At 21.0% G+C, this 22,177-nt stretch overlaps 10 protein-coding genes across 10 annotated transcripts; 5 read left to right on the plus strand and 5 right to left on the minus strand.

Annotated features, from left to right (window-relative positions):
• Positions 1–659: 659 nt before the first annotated feature.
• SRAE_0000011500 (60S ribosomal protein L35) lies at positions 660–1,132 on the minus strand (the record flags this gene model as incomplete). The annotated part of the gene is made up of 3 exons (XM_024645961.1): positions 660–809; positions 858–983; positions 1,031–1,132. The coding sequence occupies 3 exons, from the start codon at positions 1,130–1,132 to the stop codon at positions 660–662; spliced, it is 378 nt and encodes a 125-aa protein (XP_024500192.1).
• A 4,488-nt stretch (positions 1,133–5,620) lies between these two features.
• On the plus strand, positions 5,621–6,676 carry SRAE_0000011600 (G protein-coupled receptor, rhodopsin-like family and GPCR, rhodopsin-like, 7TM domain-containing protein; the record flags this gene model as incomplete). The annotated part of the gene is made up of 2 exons (XM_024645962.1): positions 5,621–6,266; positions 6,315–6,676. The coding sequence occupies 2 exons, from the start codon at positions 5,621–5,623 to the stop codon at positions 6,674–6,676; spliced, it is 1,008 nt and encodes a 335-aa protein (XP_024500193.1).
• A 169-nt stretch (positions 6,677–6,845) lies between these two features.
• On the minus strand, positions 6,846–7,640 carry SRAE_0000011700 (Hypothetical protein; the record flags this gene model as incomplete). The annotated part of the gene is made up of 2 exons (XM_024645964.1): positions 6,846–7,505; positions 7,557–7,640. The coding sequence occupies 2 exons, from the start codon at positions 7,638–7,640 to the stop codon at positions 6,846–6,848; spliced, it is 744 nt and encodes a 247-aa protein (XP_024500194.1).
• An 858-nt stretch (positions 7,641–8,498) lies between these two features.
• SRAE_0000011800 (Na+ channel, amiloride-sensitive family-containing protein) lies at positions 8,499–10,896 on the minus strand (the record flags this gene model as incomplete). Its single annotated transcript, XM_024645965.1, has 3 exons — positions 8,499–9,185; positions 9,239–10,150; positions 10,195–10,896. The coding sequence occupies 3 exons, from the start codon at positions 10,894–10,896 to the stop codon at positions 8,499–8,501; spliced, it is 2,301 nt and encodes a 766-aa protein (XP_024500195.1).
• A 932-nt stretch (positions 10,897–11,828) lies between these two features.
• Positions 11,829–14,519, plus strand: SRAE_0000011900 (Vacuolar protein sorting-associated protein 54; the record flags this gene model as incomplete). Its single annotated transcript, XM_024645966.1, has 1 exon — positions 11,829–14,519. The coding sequence occupies one exon, from the start codon at positions 11,829–11,831 to the stop codon at positions 14,517–14,519; it is 2,691 nt and encodes an 896-aa protein (XP_024500196.1).
• Positions 14,520–14,816: 297 nt separating this feature from the next.
• On the plus strand, positions 14,817–15,846 carry SRAE_0000012000 (Splicing factor 3B subunit 4; the record flags this gene model as incomplete). Its single annotated transcript, XM_024645967.1, has 2 exons — positions 14,817–14,859; positions 14,900–15,846. 2 exons carry the CDS (start codon positions 14,817–14,819, stop codon positions 15,844–15,846), a joined length of 990 nt encoding a protein of 329 aa, XP_024500197.1.
• A 112-nt stretch (positions 15,847–15,958) lies between these two features.
• Positions 15,959–16,653, minus strand: SRAE_0000012100 (Hypothetical protein; the record flags this gene model as incomplete). Its single annotated transcript, XM_024645968.1, has 3 exons — positions 15,959–16,315; positions 16,363–16,465; positions 16,541–16,653. 3 exons carry the CDS (start codon positions 16,651–16,653, stop codon positions 15,959–15,961), a joined length of 573 nt encoding a protein of 190 aa, XP_024500198.1.
• SRAE_0000012200 (Hypothetical protein) lies at positions 16,652–18,378 on the plus strand (the record flags this gene model as incomplete). Its single annotated transcript, XM_024645969.1, has 2 exons — positions 16,652–16,691; positions 18,146–18,378. The coding sequence occupies 2 exons, from the start codon at positions 16,652–16,654 to the stop codon at positions 18,376–18,378; spliced, it is 273 nt and encodes a 90-aa protein (XP_024500199.1).
• Positions 18,379–19,654: 1,276 nt separating this feature from the next.
• On the plus strand, positions 19,655–20,083 carry SRAE_0000012300 (Hypothetical protein; the record flags this gene model as incomplete). The annotated part of the gene is made up of 1 exon (XM_024645970.1): positions 19,655–20,083. One exon carries the CDS (start codon positions 19,655–19,657, stop codon positions 20,081–20,083), a length of 429 nt encoding a protein of 142 aa, XP_024500200.1.
• A 416-nt stretch (positions 20,084–20,499) lies between these two features.
• Positions 20,500–21,453, minus strand: SRAE_0000012400 (7TM GPCR, serpentine receptor class x (Srx) family-containing protein; the record flags this gene model as incomplete). The annotated part of the gene is made up of 1 exon (XM_024645971.1): positions 20,500–21,453. One exon carries the CDS (start codon positions 21,451–21,453, stop codon positions 20,500–20,502), a length of 954 nt encoding a protein of 317 aa, XP_024500201.1.
• Positions 21,454–22,177: the final 724 nt, after the last annotated feature.

Here is a 22,177-nt window from a genome sequence, read left to right on the forward strand (position 1 = left end):
CACTTAAAATTTTAATCTAACAATAAAATATATATTTTTATTAAAATTAAATGTTCACATTCATTTTCTTGAAATAATATAAATATACAGCTTCAAAAAATTGCTTTTTATATTAAAAATACTATTTTACAGAGGTAATAAAATATTTCATTTTTAATTATGCCAAAGTGTTTTATAGATTTTATAAAATATATTTGAACAATACTATGTATATGTAAATGATAAATATTTGAATTAGATAGAGATAAAAATCTTTTATAAAAAAATTCATTTATTTTTTTATTCATATTAGTAAATCTTAAACATTTTTTTTATTTTTAAAACTTTATAACAAAAATAAAAGGACAAGTCAATGAAATATTAATGTACCATATTTGATAATGTCTTGTTTAAATATAAAATTAAGACAATTAGTATCCATTTTCTTTTTCAAAATTATTAAAATAGAACTTTGTTTTGAAAGACTATTATATGAAAAATAATAACTTATCTAAATCCTTTTTTAACATAGTAAACCATTCATTTTCCATTTCACACAAAATATAATTTTTTTTTTATTTATACGTTGAGAAAGGTACTAAAAGTAAATTTTATAGTTAACAAAAATTTATTTATCAAAAAAAAACAATGACATAGTCAAAACAATTTATCAATAGTGTTTAAGCTTTAAGGGCAAAAACGCGTTTTGGGAAAGCACGAAGCTTAGCCAATTGTTTAGCTGATTTCAAGTTTTGTTCGTGTTTTGTAAGTCCCTTACGCATAGCACGGGTCTTCTTGGCACGAAGCTCAGTTGGAAGGAATTTCTTTCCCTAAAATTATAATTTTAATTTTATCTTTATTTAACATCTACAATTTACCTTATAGTATTTTCTCAATTCTTGTCTTTCTGTTTGACTGAGGATTGTCAAGATACGGGCAATGTTTTTACGGACAACACGAATTTTAGAAAGCTTTGAAGCGGCACCTCCAGTAACTTGAGAAACCTAAAGCATAATTAAAATAAATTAATTTATATAATAATTAAACTTACTCTAAGAGAAGCAAGAGTAGCTTTTTGTTCAACAAGACTCTTCATGAGCTCATCCTTCTTTTTAGTGCGAAGTTCACTAGCACGAATAATAGAATCAGACATTTTTAAACCTATAAAAATGGTTTATAAAAAAAATAAAAAATATAATAGTTAAAATTTTGAAATTAATAATAGACATATATATTGAAAGATACAATATTTAAGAAAAAATTTTAATACAAAAATAATATAAAAATTATCCTAATAAAAACATACAAATTTAATTAATATTTTTCTATTTTTTTTTTATTTTTATGTTAAAAGAACATCATATTTTTAAAAAAAATTTACAACAAAACGATTTCCCAATACAATGCCTGTAAATATATATAATTCCAAAATCAATCTTTATAAGACGTACAGAGTTTTTTATCACAATATATATTTGCTAATTGAAAATTTCATTTTTTTTTATATTTTATGTAAATTGTATATAATATTTATTATAAAAATAATAAGTATTGGTATACAAGTAATAATTAAATGGCACAAATTAAAAATAAAAGTAATAATAATATTCTAATTATAAGAATAATAATTCTAAAATTAGATACATTTTTTGAAGTAATCTATAAAAAATAAGTAATATATTACAAAAAAACTTAAAATTTTTTGGTATACTAAAAGAATATTGTATGCACTTAAGAAAAAAATTAAATAGTTGGTGAATTTTTTTTCAATGATGGTATGGATGAAATTATTCTATTATTAATATAAAGAATTTAAAATTGTTTATACCATAACTTAATTAAAATTCTTCCTTTTTCTTATTCATTATAATTCATAATTATTGATTTTAAAGAATAAATTCAATGCTATTTATTCTTTTGATATTTTATTATTTTATATAAATGTTAATGAAAAATCTGTAAACATAATTCTTACAGCAAAATTTAAATTGAATTTTTTTTAATTTTTATTATAAATTTCTGTTAACAAAATTTTTTAATAAAATAAATAAATAATTAATATTATTTCAAATTACAAATTGTTTCAAATAAAATTGTTAGAAATTATTCTATTTTAAGGTTTTATTTTTTTTGAGTTATGTATTTACATTTAATTTAATAAAAAGTAAATATGAATTGATATATATATATTAAAATGTTAATGATTTTAAAATTACTTAGAAGTTTATGTAAAAGTTTTAATCAATCAGAAAATTTATAAAAGTTATATTAGATGTATCTTGAGTAATATATAAAAATAACTTTATATGTTTACTAAAAATTGTTTTATAAATTAAAAGGCTAAATTTAACTTTATATATCAAAGATTTATAAATACATTTGACAATTGATCTTTGACTTTGTACTAAGGGATTTATAAATATTTTTATTATTTAAAATACAAAATTTATTTCATAAAAGGTTTTACCATACATTTGTTATTATAAGTGAGAATTATTCGACAAGGAAAAAATACATAAATCTATTCTTGACTTTTATTTTGAAAAAAAAAATTTTTTTTATATATATATAAATTAATTATATATCATAAATTTGATTATATAAAAATCTTAATGTTATTAAAAAAAATTTAGAAGAGGATTTATATACTTAATTAAAAAAATTATATTGCTATCTACTTGTTATCGAAATAGAATATTATTTTTACAAATGACAAAAATATAATATGTACTTTTATATTATATGACAAACTTTTTTTAAAAATATTTTGTAAATTTGTTTTTAAATTAATACTTTTAAAAATATTTTTATTTGATTCATTCATTTTTAAGAACAATTTCAAAAAAAAGTTTTTATGTTATAAATATAAGCTTTAAATAAAAAAAAATAATTTAATTTTTATTGCATTTTTTATATAAATGAAGATATCATTTTATTAATATTTTAGCTATTATTGTTAAATATTTTGGATTATAATATTTTTGCTTAAAAAGATAAGTAAATTAACAAATATTCGTGAAAAACGATTTTTAAAAAAAAATTTTTAGAGATAGACATAGAAAAATGTTAATGATATTTTTAAAAGTTTACTATTCTTTTTTATAATTAATATTTTTTAATAACACTACAAAGTGATTACTTAAAAATTAAAAATCTAATTTTAATCTAGTCTATTAATGATAAATTTTTAGTTTTTAAATGTTTATTTTTTATAAATTAAGTTTTAGTACTGTAAGTTTTAGAAATAAATTGACATTATAGTTTAAAAAATGTATTAAATTAAGTAGTTTTAAATTACTTTTCAATTTCAGACAATAAATCTTAATTATTAAGATATTTTTCTTATAAACAAAAGTATTAATTTATTATTAATGTTTATGTGGTAGTTTAGAAGATATTATTTATTAAATAATACAAATTTAAAAATGAATTTCATTCATTTTTCACAAAAGAATAAAAAAGAATTATTAAAAAAAATTTTATATGAAAAAGTAGGTATTAAAAATTCTTTAAATTAATTTTTTTTAAATACAATTTTTATTTATTTTATATAATTTCAAAATATGTTTTACAATAAATTATTTTAATTTCATAAATTTTTCTAAATTTTATAAATATTCAGCAGTATTTGTGGTTATAATTTTTATGATTATATTTAAATAAAATTTTTACAGTAATTTATCTTTTTTCATATATTTAATTTATATTATCTATCTTTAATAAATAAAAATAATATAATCTAATTAAAAATTAAAATCCATGCTATTACTAACTTCTTAAATAAAAATAATAATTATTTTTGTACTTTTATTTTAATTATCTGTTTACATCTTGTTTTTAAAAATATCGTATTATTGAGTTTTAAAAAGTATGATGCAAAATATTTTTCTAAGAAATTATTTGTGTATGATTATAATATTAATGATCATGTCATTACAACATTACTTTTTTAAAGAAAAAAAAAATTTTTCTAATGTAAAAATTGTAATGAATAATAAAATTATTTTGTTTTTTTTAGCTATATTAATAAAATAAAAGTACCATATTTATAGTTATGTACTTGGTTAATTATATTTTAAAAATTTAATTGAAACAATGGCTATTTATTTTATAAAAATATAGGTCATCTTCTCATATGAATATTTTTGTTATTTTTATTTTATCTTTTTATCATAATATTTTTTTTTTGCTCCTATATAAAATTATTTTTAAAAAATATTTATTTTTAACAATTTTTAGAAGTAGTACAAAATGTACATTTAAGTAATTTTTAATAGATTTAAATGCAATTTTTAAAAGTAAAAATATATCATCAAAAATAAAAATTAAACGAAATTGTACTTTAAAAGATAATAAACAAGTGATATATTTAAAAAGCATATTTTTAAAAAGAGGAGATATAAATTTTTATTTTAATAATTATTCCTAATTATAATTAATGCTATAAGAATCAGGAAGTTAAAATAATTCTATGACACTCCTTATAACGCTTTTTTTCTTATATAATTAATTTTTTCTAAACTGTAGTAGAATCGATTTTTTAATCACCACTTATTAATTATTTCTTAAAATCTAAGACCTAAAATAATGTTTTTTTTTTTAATTAAAAAAAGTTTTATAATTTTTAAGTTATTATTTTACTTATATAAAATATAACATTATTTTTGTAATAACTAACCATATACCTTTATTCTATCCAAACATGTCTAATAATTGTTGTCTAAATATATCTAATTCTAATTTTTAATATAAATTACTATTATTTTTTTAGTTGATTATACCAACAATTTTTTTTTTATCATTAATATAGATACTGAAAAATAAATAGATTTAATATTACTCATATAATTGTTATTTAACTACTTTTTTTTAAATATTAAATAAATTTCTTTTTAAAAATCTTTTTTGTTTCTATATTTTAAATAAAAAAGGAAATGATATAAGAAATATTTTTTTTTTAAATTAAAGATTTATAACAAAGATAAACTACTTTTGCTTCTTATTATCCATCATTATTCATTTGTTATTTTAAGAAAAAGGAAACCTATGAAAAGAATTTTTTTTTTATATAATCAACTCATTAGAAAGTTTTTTTTTATTATCTAATTGTTATGAGAAAAAAATTTCTACTTTAATACATTAGAAGATTTTTTAAACAAAGATAATAAAAATATTATGATTTTTATCTTACCTATTTCAAGAAAATAACTTAATTTTTTAAAGTATGTATATACTTTTTAACAACTTAAGAAATAATAAATTTAGATATATATAAAACTTTTTTCCAGGTACATTTATATTCTATAAATAAATAAATTTAAATATTTTAATAAATAATTTATACAAAATAAATAGTTTTTTTTTTATTTATTAAAATGATTTTAAAATTTTTGGTACTCCTTTATCATGAATATTTAATTATTTTAACCTTCTTCATTTATAATTTATCAATAATATCACAGGTTTTATTTATATAAGCTGATGTTTGTTTTAAATATACTATCATATTTTTTTTTTATATATAAAAGATGAATTATTTTTAATAACACTATCTCTATATATATATAAAATTTTTTTTTGAAAATATGCCAACTTCCTATAGAAATATTTTAAAAGTTTGTCTATTTTTTTTTATAGAATAATGACTGTTACTATGTTAATTATGGGTGCCATTTATTGTATTGTTTTTATAATTGGATTTATTGGTAACCTTTGGGTTATTATTATATTATCAAAAATAATTTATAAAAATAAAAAATCAATGAGCCAAATGTTTCGAAATATAGCATCTTATATTTTAACTTTATCTATTGTTGATCTCATGGTTCTTTCAATGATTCCATTACTTTTGGGTCAGATGTTTTGTGATTCCTGGCCATTTGGATATTTTGGATGCAAATTATTTTGGGCTGTAGAAAATATTAATAAAATTTTATCTATTGGAATATTAACAATTATGTCTTTTGAAAGACTAATGGCTGTTTATAGACCATTTAATAAGTCAGTCTGCCTTAAATCTAATTTTTTTGTAATAATAAGCATATTGACAATTTTTTCAATACTTTTAAATATTCCAATAATTTATTATGCTGATATTCTGGAACATGAAATGATAAATGATAATAGTACTATTATAAAAATCAAAATTTGTCGTTCTGAACTTCCAGACAATATAATGCCATATTTTATAACATATATGTTTACATTTTGTTATATTCTTCCAGCTATCTGTATAACATATTGTTATATATTTTTAATCAAATTTATTAAAAGAAGACCTAATAATGGTAAGTTAAAATTAAATTATTTTTATAATAAACAAAAATTAATTATAGGAAGTATAAGTATGACAGCATCATATATAAAAAAAGTAACAAGATCTATCTTAAAAGTTTCATTTTTTCATTTATGTTGTTGGGGACCATTTTGGATAATGTTACTTATTCCAGTTCTTAATAAAATTAATCTTATACCAGATATAAATTATAATTATCTTATTATTTGTAAATGTATTACATCTTTTTTACCATATATTAATTCAATGGGTAACTGGTACTTTTATGCTGTTATGAATCGTGAAATAAGAAATAGTACCTATGGTATAATAAAAAGGAAAGATATTGTCAAAATAAAAGAATTAGGAAGCACAGTGATGCATAAAATATCTCTTAGATCTATAAACAATGTATATAATTAAATATATTAAAAAAATATAATATATTATTAACTTTCCTTAGTTTTTTTTTTTTATAATTAATATTATTGTTTTATTAAAAAAATAGATTAAAAAAAAAAATTAAACTGGTAATAAGTGATTATATAAAAACAAAAAAAAAAGAAAATTTTAATGTAAAAAAATAAAATTGTTACTTATCTTTAGATGATGTTTTCAATGACTTCGAATAATTACGAATTAGTTTTTTAATTTGACAATTTACAGCTTTTTTTTCCGAATTTGCAGCAATGCGGCCTTCATAAAAACTTTTCAATGTTGACAAGTATGTCTCATTTATTTCCAAAGAATTTACAGAACTTTTCCTTTCATTAAGGTGTTCCTGAAGAATTTTTATTAGTTCAGTGGCAGAGAATGTTTCTGGATTGCATTCTACTTTATCAGAAATATCATCCTCATTGAGATTTAATTCTTTAACCAGTGTTTTGTAAAGCTTAAAAGCATCATTGTTTACTATATCATACATTCTTAATTCTTCATCTAGAATTTTTTTTTCACGAACCAGCAAACTATGTCTTTTTAATATTTCATGATTATCAAATTTTTCTTTTTCCAATACTGCTTCGTGAACAAATCCTATATTATCATATTTAAGGAAAGCTATGCTTTGTATTATATTATTGTACTGGCTAATAAATTCTGGAAATGTTTTAATTTTTTCAATATCATTAAGAGTTATATTATTAAGTTCCTTAAAAATATAGTCTTTATTTTTTGTCATATTTTTAAGTAACTCATATAAATAAGAATCTTTTAATGTTATTTGATTTTTACACATATCAATATCACTCTCCTATACAAATTATTAGAAAAATTTTTATAAAAAAATATATAACACACTTACAATACAATCATTACATTCCATGTCTACTGTAATTCCATTGATGTTTTCCATTACTACATCAGTAGTATCATTCTTGTTAGTCATTGTAGCAAAAAAAAAGAAATACAAAAATATTGCTTAGCTTTCCTGCAATAGTGAAGATAAATTTTTAAAAAAACTTTAGCCAAGAAAATCTTGACACGAAAATTGTATATACAAGTTCCAATACGTCACTCCAACGTGGGGGTAAGTGATGAGTTTACGAGGTTACTACTACTTATAGTAAAATTACATAAATTCATGATTTAAAAATATTAAACTATATATATAATATATATTGATCAATTATTATATTTTTCAATAAATTTTTTTAAAGATAGATTTTCTAATAAAGTGTTTGTTTTGATGAAGCACTTCAAGAATTAATTTAAGTTACATAAATAATTTTCTATATTTCATTATTTATTACATTTTTAACAATTATTTTTTTGTTAAATAAATTTTTCAAAGTCATATTTATTATAACTTGTAGACTGATGTCTCAAAAAAATTTATCAATCAACTCATTATCAATCACTTCAGACCAATCTTCAACGAGTTCTTCCATAAAAAGTTACAGCTTTTCTCAAAGTAAGTTAAAAAAAAAGATTTTTTTTTAATGATGTTATTTATGTTTTGTGTTTTAGATGATGTTTTTATAAAAAATGATACAAATTTGGAGGAAACTAAAAATGAATTTAATATAAAAATGTATGTTTTATCTAGATAATTATTTGTTTTATTATTGCTTGCGAAATATATTACAAATTTATTTTAATGTTACTTTACATATTATAATTTTTAATTAGATTTTATACTTTTTAATTATTATTAGTTAATTTTTAATGATTTATTAAATTGTTTTTGAGTGATATTAATGTGGAAAAGTTTTTTAAAATATACATGTAGTTTATATAGATTTTGTTAGTGATTTACACCCTCATTATTTGTATTTTGAGAATCTGCTTTCATTCTTAATGCCTGAATTTTTAATGGAATATCTCTATCACGTTTATCATAATGTACCATAGACTTCTTCTTTCTTACCACCTCTTTATGAAGATATTTGTAAATCCATGCTGAACCTTGAATTAATGATAATATAGATAACCCTAACCACATTCCAATAGAACCACCAAGTGCTGCAATAAATGTAGGTACTGTCCATACCCAATCTTGTTGTAATGTTAGATACTCAAATGATCCCCAATGAAGTTCAACTAAAGTTAAATCTGGTCTTACCATTCTTCCTTTTTTTTCATGATCAACTTCATATCGATATTGGTCACAATCTCTATAACATAAATTAGAACATTCTTCATGTGAAAAGTTTCCTTTTTGTACAAATGTTTGATTAATTGGACATGATTGATAATCACAAAGAGGGTATTTTTTTAATTCATCCTCATTTTTAACTAAATAACTTAATGTTGCTGGAATACAACTACATATATCTTTTAAAAAATTCAATCTACATCTAGATCTGCAATCAAATTCACTGTCTTCATCATCTTTAGCTTCTCTACATGCTGTTGCTTCATCATCATTTTCTAACATAACATAACGCGCTCTTATTTCAACTGTAACTTCATGTCTTTGACCATGACATAGCTATAAAATAATTTTTTAATTTAAATTAAAAAAAAAAAAATAAATTGTCTTACTTCATCAATATATCCATCTTTTACTCTTCCTTTTCCTTGCATAAACCTTGCAGCAGAACTAGGTCTTCCATGAAAGTCAACAGACATACATTCAAGATCTTTACCTTCTAAATTATCAGCATTATGGGATAACATCATTGTAAAAAAATTTCCTTGATCAACAATTCTATAATAATTATCTTCATCATACATTGGTTGAAAACAAAATTGCATCGTTGATATCCATGATGTTCGAAGTTGTGTTTTAATAATTAAACTTTCATTTTTTGTTTCTCTATTAAATCTTTGTAAAGATCTTCTTATAACTTCTGTTCCAACTTTTTGTGTTAACTCTTCAAAAGTAACATTTCTTTCTTGAATAATTTTTAGCCATTTCTTGACAGCTTTTCTTTTTCTTTCAAATCTTTTAATACTTTTAAAAACATTTATTGTTCTAACAGCACCATGAGCATTAGTTTCTCTTTCCATTGAATTTAAATTAGCAATTACATCATAAGCTTCCATTATTGTATGTTGATCCCATGAATTTTTTTGAAATTGTTCTTTAGTTGTCATATTTGCAAGATCTTTACTTATAATATTTTCCCAATCATGATCTGTTTCATTGGGTGATGGTTTAAAATGTGACCATGCTTGATCTCTAGACATACAAAATGTTACATTAGGTAATAACATTGTCTCATTAAACATTATATTCATATCAGCTTTTTTAGGATTTTCTGAATATTCTATTACAAGATCAATAACATCTTTGACTGTTAGTAATGCTAGGCACACAATTATAAATATAAAACACATTCGACGAAATTTTCTATCGCAACATTTATTTAATTCTTTTTCTACTTCTTCTGTATCATCCTCAAATTTTGGTCCTTTATGAGGTATTGTTACACTCATTTCTTTTTCTGATTTCTAAATAATTATTAAAATAATAATAATAATAATAAAAAACATACAGTATAATAATAATTATTCGCAAATAGACAAGGTTCACTGTTGGAAAGTTTTTTAATATTTCTTTTTATAATAGAAGTAGTAATATAATTAACAGGTGAATTTGCTTTTCTAATTGAATTACCAAATTGTAAGGGGGTAAAATTTTTATTTAAATTAAATTGGTTTGCATTATTTTCTAATTTTATATTATTCTCGACCTTCCCATTGCTATATTTTTTAACTTCATCATTACCAATAACCTGTCCATTTTTTGAATTATCATTATCAATATATAGAGTTATACAATTGTTAGGTAATGATAATGATTGTGGTTGTGGTTGATGGCAAAAACCTGATTGGATGATGTTATCATTTATCGCAACTTCTAATAATGGTTTATTTAAAAAATTCGTCACTGATTCATAAGTTAGGGGTTGTTTAGAATAAAATGATTTACCATAACAAATATTTGAAATCGGTTGAAGTGATCCTTTTTTAATTGATGAAAGCATTGAAGCAGTTTGTAATTTACTATCAATGTTATGTATTGTTTTTTTTGTACTATATTTTGGTACATTTTTATTAAAATTTGAAGTTTTAATTGAATCTAATTTTGAGTTGTGGGATAGAAGTGATGCCTCTTCTTCTGTAACAATAATAGAATCCTCTGATGAGGTACTATTCTTTTTATTATAAATTATTTTTTGTATTCTTTTTGTCATTTGATTATTTTAAGTACCATTAAATTTTAATTGAGATGTAATAAAATTTAATTATAAAAACTAATTTTGTCATAAAGAATTTCTCTTTATATTATTTGATTTGCAATAAATCAAAGTTACTAAAATAAAATGTAAAAAGAAAATTTTTTATATAGAGAGTATATTTTACTGTAACATTTCACATATATAAAAATAAATATTAAAAGTTAAGCAATTTGTTTATTATGTATATTATTGCAATTAGAATATTATAATGGAGTAAAATAGTTTTATTAAATTATGTGTTTATACTTTTTAATATAAATTAATGTCTAAACATAGCAGTAAATTAATATAAAATATTTTAATAAAAATATTACAAAATGGTTGAAAATTAAATAGTAATAAATATAAAATGTTATCATAAAAAAGAAATATGTAGAAAAAACAGTTACAGTTTAAATTGTTATTAAATGTATTACAAAAAAATGTCAAAAAAAAACTAGAGGTATTTTAAGAAAAAAAACAAGATGACAAAGAATTATTTATAAATATAGAGGGTGGGTGGTTGAAAAAATGAGGAAAAGGAAGATTAATTAGATGTGTTCATATTTATTTATTTGTTCAAACAGAGATAAGACAAATCTAAATGTGTGAGACTTCTTTATCTTTGATTAAGAGAGAGATGGATATTTGATATAGTAATTGTTATTTTATCTTGATTTTATACTTTTTGCCTGTTTGTCTTTTATTATTCTTTTTTTAAAATATGTTTTAATAATTTATTTGTTTTTATTGTCTTTTTTTAAAAAATTGTTTATATATATATATATATATATATATTTTAAAAAAATATTTAAAAATATACATTGTTTTTATTTTTATGTTTTAGGTGTCGTGTTCAAAATTTATCATCAGTCTTAGCTGATCCAAAAAAATCAAAAAATGAGAACATGGTTATTTTTGTTAAACATTGGGGTGATTCATTTGCTCCTTCTAGACATATACCAAAAGATAACATATTAAAAGATACACCAAAAGAATTTTATACAGAATATCTTGATACAACAGGAAAAGAATTAAAAAAATATGTTAGACATAAAAATAATCTTGAGAAACAACAACAAAGAATTGAAGAACATCAAGGAAAATTAAATACAGGTGATATACCAAAAATATTTTTAGATCCCAATTTTAATATAACAAGACAAAAAGATTTTGAACAAATTTTTCTTCTCCCAGATATTGATGAAGTTGATGCATTTCAATTAGAAAGAAATAAATCAGGTTCAACAATAAATGGAACTCAATCAAATTATTCATTATCAAGAAAAGACAGTGGTAGTAGTATTGTTTCAGAAAAAAGCTGTTTTCAATACTTTAATAAGACTGATTTTTTTGATGGTAGAAGTTTTAGATCATATGCTTTTTTAAACTCTAAACTTGATTACTATCATGATTTGGTTGGAGCTTTGTTAAATGAACAATTAGAAAGAAAAGGAGAAGCTTTTTGGAAGACAGTTAATAGTATTAATTCTGTTCATACAGAATTAGCAGAAGGTAAACAAAAAGTTGCTACTGTTAGAGATAATTTAGCATTAATTAATGATAAAGTTTATGAAAGAGCACAAAAAATTGTTAATTTACAACAGGCAAAAATTAATAAGCAACGATTATTAAAAAAATTAAATAATATAGCTTGTTTAAAAGATGCACAAATTACTATACAAATGTTATTAAATCAAAATGATTATGCTAATGCATTAGATTGTATTGAAATGGCACAAGATGTATTAGAAACTGATTTGAAGGGTGTTGTCTGTTTTCGACATCTTAGTTCTCAATTAAATGAACTAGAAAAAGCTATAGCTAAAATGCTTCAAGAAGAATTTGTATTCCTGATACAAAAAGAATTTGGTCAACCATTGAAAAAAGATAGTGATGCTTGTTATCAGGAAAATCAACTTAATCCAGTAATTATAGGTCTTTTACGTGTAAGATTTTATAAATTTCTTCAACTTTTAAAAGAAGAAATTCAAGAAGCAATAAAAAATTTAATTAGACAAACTGTTAAAAATCATGTAGTATTATGTGGTAAAGATCTTGGAGAATTTGATCCATCATCAACATATAATTTGACACAACAAATGAAAAAAATGGACTTTATTCAATGGTTTGAAACACTTAAAGATTTATTTTCAACATTAGTATTATTTTGCAAAAAAATTTTAAGTATTCAAGAAATGATAATTGATAATGTTGATCGTGTAAGAGGAATGAATTTAAAATATAAAGAACCTTATGATCATTCGCCTATTCAACAAACGATATCATTAAATAGTTGTGATAATTGTGAAGAAGAGAGTGCTTCAACATATGAATATATATCAGGTCAACTTTCAAAACCTTGTAATGATTTAGAACAATTTGAGGTTGTTTCAAAATTATTAGTAGAATATTGTTCATTGTGTTGTCAAGAAAGAATTGTTAAATTATTAGATGGGAAGGCAAAAAACTCATTTATTGAACAATGTACTTCTGTTCAATTTGACATGCTTCGAAGATTAATTTTACAATTTGGAGAAGATTGTGTAAATGTTATTAGTGCTGGTAATGATGATGTTATAAATGTAGCTAAAGAAAAGTTATCATCATGGTCTTTAACGCAATGTTTACAATTACAAACATCAAGATTTATTACTTTCTTTCATGAACAAAGAAGAAATAAATTGGATACATTAATGATGTCAGAAAAATGGATTCCAATCAAAGTACCACGATCATATCAAATTTTTATGGATTTGTCTTTTGAAACAAGAAAGTTAAGATTAACAGAAGAAATGTTATCCTGTGATGAAAGTGAGGATAGTTTTTTATATGTTGAAGGAGATAAATATGCTGTTAATGGAGCCGTTTTAGGGTTACTGACAATGTTGGCAGAATATTGTACAACATTAGATATGTTTCCAAATACATCTGCAGAAATGGCAATGAATGTTATACAAATATTAAAAATATTTAATAGTAAAACTTGTCAACTATTATTGGGTGCTGGAGCATTGACGGTAGCTGGATTGAAAACAATATCTGTTAAAAATTTAGCTTTAGCTATACGTTGTCTTCAATTAATTATTAAAATAATACCACTGATAGAGGAAGAATTTGAAAAACATTTAACAGATATTAACAGAAATCAATTAAGACATTTTGCACAGACAACAAAAGATTTTAATGATCATATAAGTGAAATATGTGCAAAAATAACATCTGTAGTTGAATTTAATATGTTAACAAGTTTTCAAAATTGGAAAATTAAACCTAAATTACCTTCTCAAGAAATTCAAAACGTATCAAGACAATTAAATAAACTTCATAATGCAGTAACTGAAATTATGCCAAATGAAATGGTTGAGGTAATATTTAAACATGTTCATGAATCATTTATAAATTCATTTAAACAAATGTTATTAAAACATGAAGTATCCAGTGAAGATCCATTAAATTTTGGTTTAGCAGAACAAGAATTTGAATTTTATATGTTATCAATAAAAGCATTCCCATATTCCAATGAAATTCCTTCAATGACTATTTCTTCACTTTTAAACGGTTTTGAAAGAATGGGAAAAGAAATTTCAGGAAATTAATTTTGCCTTATTAATTTATTATTTTACATAAAAAGAAAATATTTATTTACAAAGTATAAGAGTTCTATTTTAAAAATAAAATATTCTATTTTTTTTATTGTATTTAGTAATATTTTAGAAGAAGGATAAAGTTTTCAATTTTAAAGTTGATTTATTTCTACTTATATCATTTATAACCATGCTTCTTGTTGAGATTTAAACATTGGAAAAATGTTTTTGTGCTTTGTAAATACTAATAAAGTTTAAAAATTATATTTTTTTTAAATAACTTAAATATAAAAAAAATTTTACTAGGAAATGTCATTGTTATTTGCAGGAGCTCTTCAAGAAAGAAATCAAGGTAAGCTTAATCTTATATTTTTAATTATTTTTACTTTAAGATGCAACTATTTATGTTGGAGGATTAGATGAAAAGGTAAATGAAGCAATTTTATGGGAGTTATTTGTTCAAGCAGGTCCTGTTATTTCAGTAAACATGCCAAAAGACAGAGTTACTAATAATCACCAAGGTTTCGGTTTTGTTGAATTTTTAAGTGAAGAAGATGCTGACTATGCTATAAAAATTATGAATATGATAAAATTATATGGAAAACCAATAAAAGTTAACAAAGCTTCACAAAGTGAAAAGACTATGGATATTGGAGCTAATTTGTTTGTTGGTAATTTAGATTCTTCAATTGATGAGAAATTACTATATGATACATTTTCTGCTTTTGGAGGAATACTACAAGTTCCTAAGATAATGAGAGATGTAGAAACAGGAAATAGTAAAGGCTTTGCTTTTATCAGTTATGATTCATTTGAAGCAGCTGATCTAGCAATCGAATCAATGAATGGGCAACATTTGGCTAATAGGCAAATACAAGTTTCGTATGCATTTAAAAAAGATTCTAAGGGAGAAAGACATGGATCAGCTGCTGAGAGACTATTAGCATCAAAGAATCCTATTACAAAAGCAACAAAACCACATCAACAATTTGCTGAAGGTCCTAACCAAAGTGTCCCACAAATACATCCACAAATTATTCCAACAGGAGTTCAACCAACAATGGGATTTTACAACTACTACGGTGTAGCAGGGCAGTCGGCGTTGATACCACCTATGGCACCGAGGTTTGGAGCTCAATGGAATATGGCAATTCCTCAACCACCCCATTTAGCTGGTATGATACCACCACCACCACAAACATTAAATGCTAGTATTATTCCACCTCCTGTTGTTGCAGCTGGATTGATACCACCGCCTCCACCTACTCTTGGATCAACAATGATACCACCACCACCACCTTTTATGACTTCTGAGATGCCTCCACCACCACCAATATAATTAATCTTTTTTGTATTTATTTTTTGGAAATAATTAAAAAAAAAAAATAGTAAGTAATTAGTACTTTTAGTTTAGTTTAAAATATTTATTTATAGTACAAAATGATATGGTCTCAATTACATACAGTGTTGTCTTTACTTTCAAAATTATATGTCTTTTTATGATCCACTAAATTTGCTGGTATAAAGTTTTCTTTTAAATTTCTTGAATTTGTGTCTCTCCTTTTTCTAGATGACTGATACGATGATGATTTGAAAATTATTGATCGAAGAATAATGAAGCATATTAATGCTAAATAGAACGTTGTTATACCTATTCCATGAAGTACAGCAATTTTTATTAGTGGAATTTCTTCTCCAATATATAATTTTACAACAGTAGTAATTTTATTTATGTACTTTTGAGCATAATTATTTTTCTCAGTTACAATTGTTGTAGAGTTATTTAATGGCACCTGTTGATCAATGGACTAAAAATTTAATTAATTATCATATAAAATATCATGTCAAAACTTACCTCTTCATAATATGATCCAGTAATCTTACTAAAACCAGTTTTGATAGAATCATATCCAGAACTCAAATTTTCTTGAATCTTCAAAGCTATGCTAAATGTTCCTCTATAAATTACAATGACAATGTTAACAATAGATTTAAACATTTTTGAAGGAGCATTTTTTCCATTTTTTTCATACAATTTATTCCTTGAATTTACAGCATTGTTAGTTGTAGTATTGTAGGCATTAATTAAATTACTTGTTAACAAAAAGATTACACACAAAACGAGGAAAATATTGTACCTAGACATGCCTTTAAAAAGTAATCATTTTCCTTCATCTCATAAAGGTATTTATATTAAAATATATGATTAAAAAGTTTGTTTGATAGTTTGAAGTAGTTATAAGTAAAGTCGATTTTTAAAAGAAGATATAAGGAAATTTAAGTCCCACTCAGTGTATAAAGATATGAAATGAAGTATGAGGAATTTTTTTTATCTTTTTTAAGACAAAAAAAATGTGTTGGTAACAGAAAATCTAGTCGTTTTTTTTTGAAAAAATATGTTTTTATACAGAAAATCAAGCAAAAGAATACAAAACTAACATTTGCTGGAAAATGATTATTTGAAGTGAAATTGAACCTAAAGATAATAAAAAGTTGGAAGTAACGTTTGTAGTCATAACTTTTTTTAATAAATATTTTTGAAACAAGTAATAGAAATTTTTAAAAAAGAGTTTGTAAATGAAAACAAAAAATATATTGTGTTATTTTTTTTATATTTTGAATAAAATATCATTTTTTTTCTTACTTAAAATACTTCAAAATAATTAAACTTTTTGCATTAATTTAACGTATACCTGAAATTTTAACCAATCATAATTTTTTCAAACTTTTTTTAAAATAAAGCAAAAAAATTAATTGAGCAATTTTTAAAACAAACTAAACTTTTAGTAAACTTTTATGGTAAAATTTGCAATAATCTAACTATAAACTAATTTTTATTAAATATCATATTCTTCATATTTCTGTTTATTGTATTAATTCTTAAAAAAATTGTCAAACTAACTCACATCAGTGATATGTGCTAGTTTATTTTTTAAGAGTTATTTCGTAAGTTTATAATGTTTTTATCATATGATTCTTTTTAATGAAAAATTTTCCCAATGTCTTTTAATAATTTAATTTGGTAAAAGATAAAGATTAAAAGTACTAAAAAAATGTAATGTATCAATTTTTAAAATACCACTTTAATCTCTCAATGATAAAATTTATTAAAAATTTTAATAAGCAATTATTTTTAGTTAACTTTTTTGATAAATTAAAATTTGACAAATGCATTTATTTATATTAATAAATATAAAGCAAATATTTATAAACTTTTTACATAGTTTTGTAAATTAATTTTGCCAGCAAGTTTGTTTGATAAAAGTTTTGTTAAACTTGTTCACAAAATATGACTAATATTAAAAATAAGTTTAGAAATAATATTTATTTAAAATTGAAAACAATAAATAGTTTTGTTTTTAAAATACTATATTTTTTTAAAACAAAATATGGAAAAATAATAAAAGATAGAAAAATTAACAGGTGCTAAAGTTTTTGAAATAGTATTGTAGTAATATAAAATGACAATAAAATGATAGTAGAATCATAATTACTTATATTATCTGTGATGATTCTAATTTCTACCAAATACTTTTTTTTAATTATTTTTACATTAGTATATATTATATCGTCAAAAATTATACCGTCAAAAAGAAAGTTATCATTTTCAAATATCATCGAAAATTTAATACCTTCAGAAGAAAGCAATGAATTATTAAAATCCAAAGATAACTATTTTTTTAATGAAGATTTAATTATTTATAGAAAAAAAGAAAAATCATCAGAAAAAAGTAAAAAAGAGTGTAAAGATGATTGTGGTCAATCTACAAATGAATCAGAATTAACTTTTTCAACAAATGGTGATGAATTCAAAGATTATGAAACTACAGTTCCAGAATATATATCTGGTAGAAAGACGCATCGTGATTAATTTAATATTATATTTGTTAATAATATATTTTTGTTCATATATTATTAATAATGAATGTTCAAAAATATAAAAAAAAATTTTCTTTGTTATAATTTATATTTTTATCAATTATTAGATAAAACTTATTTGCTTATTATTTGCTTATAATTTTCAAAACGTTTTAAATAAAGTAAATATTGAATAATTTTTATATTTTTTTGTATAAAGGCATGGTTTTAAATTTGAAAAATTTACTTAATAAAATTATGATATTAAAAAAAATAGTCATGTCGTAGACTTTGTTATAACAGGTGAACAAATATTCATTGATTTTTATCTTGTTTTTTGTCTACAAGAATATTTAAAAAAATATAAAAGTTTGAGTATATAAACGAACCATTTTATTTATTAAATATTATAATCTTATTTTATTTTTTTTTAAAGTTTTTATTTTTAAAAAAAATATATTTTGCCATCTTTTTATTAATTATACTTTTACCTAAACTTTTTTCTCAACATGTTTTTGAAAATAAAGAAATATTAAGACAAAATAATGAAAGTGAGACGAGTAAAATATTCACAAATATCAAAAAAAAATGAACGAATTGGTAAGAAATTTATTTTAGCTTCTGTTTTCAAATATAAACAAAAAAAAATAGTTGTTTCAATGAATCGAACAAAGTGGATAATATAAAAAGTTATAAGAAATCCAGTAAAGAAAGTAGCAAAAAGTTTAACATAAAATTAATGCAAAAAAACTTATCATCATCTTCCTTTTTTTTATTACAATCAAAAGAAAATGACATAATGCTTCATTACAAGAAACATTATAAATATAAATAAAGTACAATAACACTATTAATAAAAATGTCGACTACTCCAATCATATCAACAAAATGACTAATGACTTTAACTTTAACTACTGAAAGACCAGCCACAATTTGAAAAATTATTTTTTCAATGCAAAATATAATCCAATTTTAACAATGATATTTAAGCTTAATTTTATATTATTCAAAAAATCTTTTATTATACCATTTAATTCAGATTCTGATAATTAATTTTACCATAATCTGATTTTATACAAATTTAATGATTTTAATAAACCTTATGATGTATTTAAAAAAGTTTTTTTTATATATTTTTTTATTTTTCAACAATGTTATTTACTAAGCTTCAAATATTGCTTTTTATTTTTATATTTACAACTGTTACTACTAAAAGTGTAAAAGTTTCTTCAGAAAACGATTCAAAAGAATATCTTACAATAAAAAATAATAAAAAAATTAAAAATTATATGACTTCTGAAAATGAATCACATAGTGAAGAAAAGACAAAAAAAGATAAGAAGCATAAAAAAAGTAAAGTAACAACTCAAATTACTATGTTTAATAAAACCATTCCTTTTGATACAACAACAAAAATGGGACAAATTCTTTTATCAACTTTAAAAATAAACAACTTGGTAAAGGATTCAACTGTTAATAAAGTAACTACGAAAAAAACAGATATAATTTATACAAAAATTACTACTACCAAAAAATTAGTTACAATTGAAACTAGTACAAAAACACCAAAAATTGAAAATATTATTAATTTAACAAGTCCTGAAATAACAAAAAAAGTTCAATTATTTCCAGAGATAACTACAACAAAACCAACCATTTATTATATCTCCGAAACACCAAATAATATATTTTTAAAAACTAAAATTATAAATAATTAAAAAAAAAAAGTATCAAATTACCACTATATTATTTGGAATGTAAGTGTAATTTGTTTTATCAAATATATATTACATCATTATACAAGATAAACACAATAATTATAAAAATGTTTTTTAAAAAAAAATTATATAGAGTAGAAAAAGTTTATATTCAATAAACTTTAAAAAAAAAACGACAATTAACTAAGATGATACATTATTTTTAACAAAAAAAAATTTATTATATTTTTAAAATAAAAAATTCAAATTCAAATAAAAAGTTATGAATTTTAACAATACAGTTATTTTTAACAAGTTTCAAATATTAATACATATTCTTAAAAAATTATATTTCTTGTTTTTAAATTAAAAAATTTAATATATTTTTTTATTACAATTTAAAAATTATAAAATAAAAATTTTTTAATAACATAAATTTATCCTTGTTTAAAAGAACATATATTTAGTAAAGAATTTCTTATCTCTTTATTAAATACGCATAAAATTATTCCATCAATGGTATGGCACATTGCCCATGCACAACTAGAAAAAGCCATTGCCCAAAGTTTTCCTTTTCCTTGATAAGATATTATATGAAAACATATTAATTCACCAGCAATTAAAAGATTTTGAATAAAAGATTGAAGAAAAAAACGAATTCTGTTATTATAAACTGAATTTATTTTAGATTTTTTTATTTTATTTACTTTTTCATGTTTTTTTGTAATATTTGTTGTATTAAAATTACTATTAATTTTTGATACTGGAATTGTTTTTAATAATTGATTTGATTTTTTGCCTTGAATACCAAGTTTTATAAAAATTAATGAATCTAAAAATAATGAAATACATACATTTGATAAACTAAGATATAAATCAATTGATGTCATTATTTTAGTACATTTTGTAAATACAAATGTCCATGTTAAATCGACTGGTGAAAATTTATATATACAACCAAAAAAAGTATATGGTATAACGTGACATATTGATAAACCCCAAATTGCTGTAATAACTACAACACAAGTTTTATTATTAAAGATTCTTCCATACTTTGTAGGTAGGAACATAGCAATACATCTATTTATACATGAAGCTATATGAGAATACATTGTTATATTCCATGCTAAAATACCAAATTTTCCAAAAATTTGATTTATAGTCTCATAATTACCATCATTTTCAAATATTATTAAACTTGGACAACTCCAAAAAATAAATATACTTGATGTCAAGCAATTTGCTATTAATTGGCATATACAAATATAACCAAAACAATGACGAAATTCTTTTAATGTTGTTATTTTAAATAAACAAAATAAATTTATTAATAAACCAAAAATAGAAATTATAAAATAACATACTAGAGTGATAATTTTATCAGAATTCATAATAAACTTAAGCTAAGTAATAGTTACAAGCTTATAAAAATAATATCTTATAAACTATAAAAATCAAAAATAATTATAAAGTTTCACACATTATTATTCATGTTAAGGAAGTTTATTTTTAACAATATGAGTAATAAAATAAAAATTTTTAAAAATGCACGAAACTTTAAATTTATTTTTTTTTCCTCTTATATAAATAAATTTTTAATTTTATAGTTAATTTTTAGTTTATGTTATTTATAAAAATTACAAGTCTCCTAATTAGTTATTATATTTAATAGCATGTTATTGAAAAACAAATGTTCTTTTAATCTTTTAAAGCACACTTTTATTATCAAAAATGTGATTTTTTTAAAAAAATATTTATCAGATAAAAACTTAATTATTATAAATAAAAAATAATTTTAATGTAAAATATTATATAATAGTTTTCTTTAAATAATACATGTTAGAAACAATAAATGTATAGTTATATGCGTGCACTAAAAAATAATTTTAAATATATTTGTTTTTTTAAATAGAAAGAAAAGGTTAACTAGAACATATAAAAAAAAAAGATTTAAGTTAAAAAATTTGTTTATTTTTTTATTATAAAATTAAAAAAATGACTTTCCTTTTTAATCAATAGTTTACCGTATTATTTTTATTATCTTAATTTTTTAAGAATTACTTTTTTTTTATATAAATAGATTATAATTAAATATTATAAAGTCATTATTACACT

This window comes from Strongyloides ratti, scaffold srae_scaffold0000001 (assembly GCF_001040885.1).
Source record: "Strongyloides ratti genome assembly S_ratti_ED321, scaffold srae_scaffold0000001".
In the NCBI taxonomy this organism is placed as follows: domain Eukaryota; kingdom Metazoa; phylum Nematoda; class Chromadorea; order Rhabditida; family Strongyloididae; genus Strongyloides; species Strongyloides ratti.